Below are 6,875 nucleotides of genomic sequence, written 5' to 3' on the forward strand. Positions count from 1 at the left end.
GTGCCAAATTTGTTACCAAAAGCTTAGTCCTTGTCCCTGATACTAATTTAATGAGGAGGACATAGTTTTGAGAAAAAGGAAAAAGAAGGTTTATTGCTTTGCTAGCAAAGGAGAAGCACAGGGGACTCTCATCTCAGAGGCTGTGGTTCTCCCAAGAGCTTTTTGTTTTTTATTTTGAGGCAGGGTCTCACTAAGTTTCAGAGGCTGGCCTCAAACTTGTGATCTTCCTGTCTCAGCCTCCAAAGTCACTGGGATTACAGGTGTGCAATATGTATGGTATGTTGCAAAAAAAAGTTAACTAAAGGACCCACCTCCTTCCAGTAATTCACCAAAATGACAATCAGAGGGCAAGAATCAACATCCCTGCTCAAGAATCAACATCCCCCAAACTGTTAGATAATGGTGGTTTTCTATTAGGCCTTCTCATTTTCAAATAAACTACAAATCAACATCCACTGCCTATAGTACTATCAAATGTTGAGCCTTAAAAAGCAACAGGAAGCCTTCTCAGATAAATTTAAACTTCTGCAGGTATGATCCAAATCTTACCCTTACAAGGTGGAGGATTTCCTTCTATGATAAGGAAATGTGTTTGTTATAACCATGTCAGTAATGTTGTTGGTCATTAGAACAGTAACTCTGATAAGATTTATTTATGCATATACATTCCATACACATTGATTCACTCACAAATATTAATTTATTCATTAAACTCTTATGAAGTACTGAAGAAGGAGATGCATAACATTTTTAGAAAGGAGGACAAGAAGGACTTAAAGTAGGTAAGTTTAGGATGTCGTTAAAGAAAATTTCTCATTTACTTTTATTTAGGAGATTTAGCTATGCTCCTTATAGATGAAAAAGAAACTATAATTAGATAGTACCTACAAGTTCCCAAAGTCTGAGAGATTGCATGGGTGTGTTTTGCATTTCTCCCTAACTTGGATCTCTTGCTAGCAACCTTTTTGTTGCCCACTTAAATTCTTTGTTTCTCAAGGTGTAGATCAAAGGATTAAGTGAGGGGGTCACCACAGTATAGAAAAGGGTGAGGAATTTTCTGTGATTCTGTGTGTACTTGCTCTTGGGTTGTATATACACAGAAATTAAAGTCCCAAAGAACAAAACCACAACAATCAGGTGAGATCCACAGGTCCCGAATGCTTTCCTCCTGCCTTCAGTGGACTTTATCCTCAGCATACTCCTAACAATGCAGCCGTAGGAGACCAGGATAAGCCCCAGAGGTATAACCACATAGAGGACAGTAGCTACCGAGAGCTCATATTCCAGGAAGGTTGTGTCCACACAAGCAATTTTAATCAGCGCAGGCTCCTCACACATAAAATCATCCACCCTGTGGTGGCTGCAGAGAGACAGTTGGAAAACTAGGGTGGTCTGAACTGTGGACTCCACAAAACCACTGGTCCAGGCCACGGCTGCCAGTTGCTGGAGAAGCTTTGGGTGCATGATAACACCATAGTGGAGGGGTCGACAGATGGCATTGAAACGATCATAGGCCATAACAGTCAGGAGGACACACTCTGTGGAGCCCAATCCCAATGCAATGTATAACTGGATCACACAGCCAGTGTAACTGATGGTCTTCTCAGGACCCTTGAGATTCCAAAGCATCTGTGGGACAATACTAGTAGTAAAACAGAGGTCCAGGAAGGAGAGATTGGAGAGGAAGAAATACATGGGCGTGTGGAGTTTGGGGTTCACGTGTGAAACAAGTATGATCGCTGTGTTCCCCAGCAGTGTCAAAATGTAGATGACAGAGATGACCAGAAGAAGAACCATCTCCAGCTGGGGCTGGTCAGAAAATCCCAGTAAGATAAAACCTGCTGGGTTGCTAAAATTGGTTCTTTTCATTGTTTTTTAATTGTGAGTCACCTTGATAATTTCTATTTCATTTCTGTGAGAAGAAAAATCCTATTCTGTAACCAATAGAAAAATAGTGAGCATTTCAATACTAGAATTATATACAGAGATATAATATACACAGATAATAACGCAACAAATGAGAAATTGACTTTTCATATAGAACAAGAGACAAATGCATACCATGAACATGCTAAACACAGAATAGATATTAGGGTCATATAGCAAAACAGATTTGAGACATGTGCAAACTATCTGAAAATGAAATACATAGGCCATCAATGTGCAAACTGAAAAAGCAAAGAAGTTGAAAATAAAATGATTTTTATATGCACAGATACATGATAGTTATATAATATATACATAAGTTGAAAAATACATAGAGTCGGTAGGACTTTGAGAGAGAAGGTATATATAGTTGAGATATAGTAAGATTAATTAGAATATTAAGCAAGAACAGTTAGATATGACCATCATTCATATTCATTACTTTTCTATGAAACAAGCAATTACTGAAGGTAGAACCAACAAACAATAGAATTAAGGAAAGCTTCTATGATCTCTCTAGTGGAGACATTGGTCTGCTTTAAAAATAATGCTCTCTAGAAAAATCTAATTCATAGTCTTAATAAGTAAGCTATTTCCCTTGATGATTCTCAGGCCCAAAGCTTTAATATGCTTTTATTATTAAAGCACACAAGGTCAACTACCTTTTATAAAGTAAATTATATAGACTTTATAATTCAAACTTGCAAAAATTAAGAAATGTAGTTATGAAAATCTGTACTTCTGATTGGTCAACTTTAGTTTCCAAAAGGACTACAGCACATTAATTATGAGAGTTAAATATAAAATGCTTCCTTTAAAATAGTCTCACTGATGAATATTTCTGATTTGCTCTCAAACAGCCTAACTAGAAAACAAATACATCCAAGATCCCTTGGCCATTATGCCTAGATTCAGGTAATTATACAAACCAGTTTAAGAAGAATAAGTGCCTAATTTTCTTTTGAATCCATGGTAATTATCAATTGCAAACTTAAATTTGGCCAAGATGAAATTATTGCGTATTTTGAGTAGTGAGTCCTTATTCCAGAATTACAACACAAAGAAGAAAACTGACATTGTAAACTGGTGGTCACGTTGTTTAGCATCTATCTGACCAAGTATTTTGGTAATAAAATAAAAATCCTGAACGTTCTACTATGCCTGAAGTGACCTCGATTTTGTTGGCATAATTTTGCCTACTATTGAATAACTAGAACTGTGCTATGTTGAAGTATTTGATGTCTACTGGAAGAAAGAAGAGATAAGGAGCTTCATTTTAGTTGTATACATAGTCTCAATTTGTTCCTTGTGTATTTATTTATGTGCCCATGAATAGATATTGTCCAGGGAGACTCCACAATGGGACTCTTTCCTTCCGCTTTCACATTCCTGATAGTCAAGATGAGGATAAGAGAATTTTTGGTTGAGAAAGATAAGACATTAGACAATTTTTTATGACTAAGAATATAGTAAATGATTATGTTTGCTTAAAAAGATAAGGGATTTCCTCAATTTTTAACATGAATTTCCCTTTATTTTTTTCCCATAATATGGAAAGAAACCCCTACCTTCCAGGAAGAATGATGATCTAGCTGTAGAGGCTCTTGGTGATTTTGACATAAAGGTCGTACATGAACATAGTTTCAGGAGAGGTGGTGGAGGAACCACGTGAGGGCAACTTGTTAGCATCAACTCTCTTCTGCAATCTCTTAGCTCAAATTATCCTCGGGGAGAGATGTTGCTTAGCTTGTTTATTCAGCCAGCATCTCTGGAGCTCTCCTTCCCAAGCAATTTCCAATTGCTATATTGGAGAGGGAAACAGCTCTCTGGAGAGAGGAACTGCAGAGACTTGTGCCTCTATTTCTTCTAGAAAACAATCAATTGTACACTCCTTTCTAAGCATACATATACCTATAAAGGTATCCATAATGGAGAGGGAGGGTAATTAAAATTCCAGGTGGTGGTGACATCCTTCTGTTCTACTCATAATGAGCTTTGCGAAACATATCAAGGTCATTCACCTATTTCCTATCACCTATGCTACTAAATGTGTAAAAATTATTTTAATAATTTCTTGAAAATTGTTTTTGTTAGTGAACATGTGTTTGATAAATGTGTGTGCAGAAATGTGCATATCTGTATAAACATTCATGAAGTTACAATTCATTTTCTAACTGGGAACAGTGGGATACACTTGTAGTCCTGTGACTTTGGAGGCTGAAGCAGGACTACTAGTTTGAGGCCAGCCTCCACAACCTAGTGAGATTCTGGCTTAAAAAGTAAAACTGATTGGAGTGTAGCTCACTGGTAAAGCACCCCTGAATTCAATCCCCAGTACCAAACAAAATACAAATATTTGTGATCTAAGAACTGCTCCAACAGATTCCTGGGAAAGACAGAATAATGGGGGAGGAAATGAACTCTGACATTCAGCATAAAAGAAGGGAGAGATTGGAAATTCATTAACTCTTTTAGGTAATGGTTCAAAATACAGTCTTCATGTCACCAGAAATAATGCTTTTTATGTAGAATCACTAACACTTAATACTTAACTCTTTTCAGCATCAACTTTAAGTCCCAAGTCTTATCTAAGTACTGGTTAAGTTATGAATGAGTGAGACTCAAGTTATGATTCCTTCTGAGACAAGATTTCTACTTGTTGATCTGTGAAAGCAGACAGTTTGTGTGCTTCAAAAATTCAATAGTGGAACCAGCGTGGAATAAACATTCCCATACTAAAGGAGAAATTAGAAGGAAAAAGGCATGGTGGGCCCCAGGCAAATTTAAAAGTTAACAAGACAAATTTGATTAGATTCTAAGGTTCAAGAATAATCCTCTTTAACTTGATGCTCTGGCTTCAAGCCAACAGGGCTGCAGTGCTGCCTCCTCAGCTCTGGGCAGTGCCTGGTTCCTGAGTGCCTGGGCCTTAGCAGCCTGGCCTGCCTAAATCTAGATGTGCACCCTCTGTGAAGCCCAGGACAGCCTTTGGCCAGCAGGTCTATGCACTCTGAGCCTGCGGTGAGAGCAACAGTTCTGCTACTCTGTGAATAATCTTTGGGAGGGGGTGGTCACTCTTCACTTTTTACAATCAAATAGCTTTATTACCCCCATGCTGGATAATCCCCCAAATCTGACAGTCTTCCTTCATTTTGACCCATTTCTGTCCTTTAAATCTAAGTTGGTGGCATTTCTACTGGCATAATCCCATTTCTTTTTAAAAATGTTTTTCTTTTTATTCACTTCTTTTAGTTATACATATTATTAGAAGTGAAATTTAACCCCAGTCTCTCATCCTGAACAAAACTCAACTCAAAGTGGATCAAGGACCTCGGCATTAGACCAGAAAACCTGCACCTACTAGAAGAAATTGTAGGCCTAGCTTTCCATCATGTCAATTTAGGAGTCAACTTCCTCAAAAAGACTGTTAAAGTTCAAGAATCAATAAGTGGGATTACTAAACTAAAAAGTTTCTTCACAGCGAGGAAACAATCAAGAACATGAAGAGAGAGTCTATAGAATGGGAGAGAATCATTGCTACCTGCAACTCAGAGAAACTCCAAGACATAGAAAGATTCAAATTATTACATTGGTGACCTAAACATGTTATGCATGTAATAAAAATTATAAAATGAAGTATAATATGTAAGCCAGACATTGATAGATAAAGGCTCTATTTTTAAGAAAATCTTTCAGTAAAATTACATAGAAAATCTTTTAGTAAATGTACATAGATTTGAACACATCAAATACTTATACATTGAGTAAATGCTGATTAATTCTGGTTGTTTGAGAAGTATATATTAATTTTGATTTAGCTGGACATTTGATGATGGTCCATATATAGAATTTTCATGTAATAAGCTATTTTAAGACCTGAGAGCTCTAAAAATATACACATATTTATTTAAAAATAATAAATATTCAGTATAAGAACCTGAAAAATGAAGTAAAATGGGTCGAAATCCTTAATTACATACTACAGATGTAAGAACTTTTAATTTTTCTCTTAGAGTAATAAAAAGATGATCTGTCTTCACTGTCTTTCAATATGTATTCTTCCTTCCCTTTCAGAATTCTGAATATGAAATATTATAATCCATTTTAGATTAAAATCAGATGTTTCATTTGTAATATTCTTCATTTAATTTTTATTCAGTTAATTAAACTCATGATATTTAACCATAACCATTTTGATTTGGTTTGCATTATTTCTAAATGGTTTCAGGATCCCAAGTCAGGAACTCCTAGGATCAAATCCTGAAAGAGGTGCTTGCTCCTTTTGAAAGAAGAGTCAACTCACTTACCTAAGTTTCATTTTCCCATCTGTAAAGTGTAGATAATAATTTTCTTAGATGTCTAAAGTAGGGGTAGATGAGATGATGTAAGTAAACCGTTTAGAATAATTGCTGAGATAACTCAAGGTAAATTAGGTTGGTAATATGATGGTGGTTTAGACTGCTAATGTTTTGTCATTTATTTTAGGTATTTATTTCTTTTTTTAAAAAATGATCCTTTCTTATATTTTATGATTTTCTCTTAGAAACAGATTTCAACTTTTAATTCTATCATTTTATGCTGTTTTTAAAATTGCATTTCCAACATAGAATTTAATATAATTATGTTTCCTGGCAATCGACTTTTAAAGTATTGATTTAGGGAAAATGACAATTGAGATTTACAGACCATTTGTGCATTTTGCCTACTTTTATGTTATGCCACTTAATTTTCTATAAAAGAACTCTATGAAAATGACTTAAATAAGTGGAAAGGAATTTCTTGCTATTCAATAATAAAAATCAATGTTATAAGAGCACAATACTATTTAGAATATTCTAGCTTTAAACAATAGTTATAATTTGTGGTATGAACATTTCCTATCACACCATTTCCTATGCTACTCCTGTCCTGCATTCTCCTTTCCTTGTTTGACATTTTCCTCCAGATGAATT

At 35.5% G+C, this 6,875-nt stretch overlaps 1 protein-coding gene across 1 annotated transcript; it reads right to left on the reverse strand.

The window, feature by feature from the left end:
• Nucleotides 1-936: 936 nt before the first annotated feature.
• LOC124988877 (olfactory receptor 2G3-like) lies at nt 937-1,869 on the reverse strand. The gene has a single exon (XM_047558690.1). The coding sequence runs from the start codon at nt 1,867-1,869 to the stop codon at nt 937-939; it is 933 nt and encodes a 310-aa protein (XP_047414646.1).
• Nucleotides 1,870-6,875: the final 5,006 nt, after the last annotated feature.

This window comes from Sciurus carolinensis, chromosome 7, assembly GCF_902686445.1.
Source record: "Sciurus carolinensis chromosome 7, mSciCar1.2, whole genome shotgun sequence".
Classification (NCBI taxonomy): domain Eukaryota; kingdom Metazoa; phylum Chordata; class Mammalia; order Rodentia; family Sciuridae; genus Sciurus; species Sciurus carolinensis.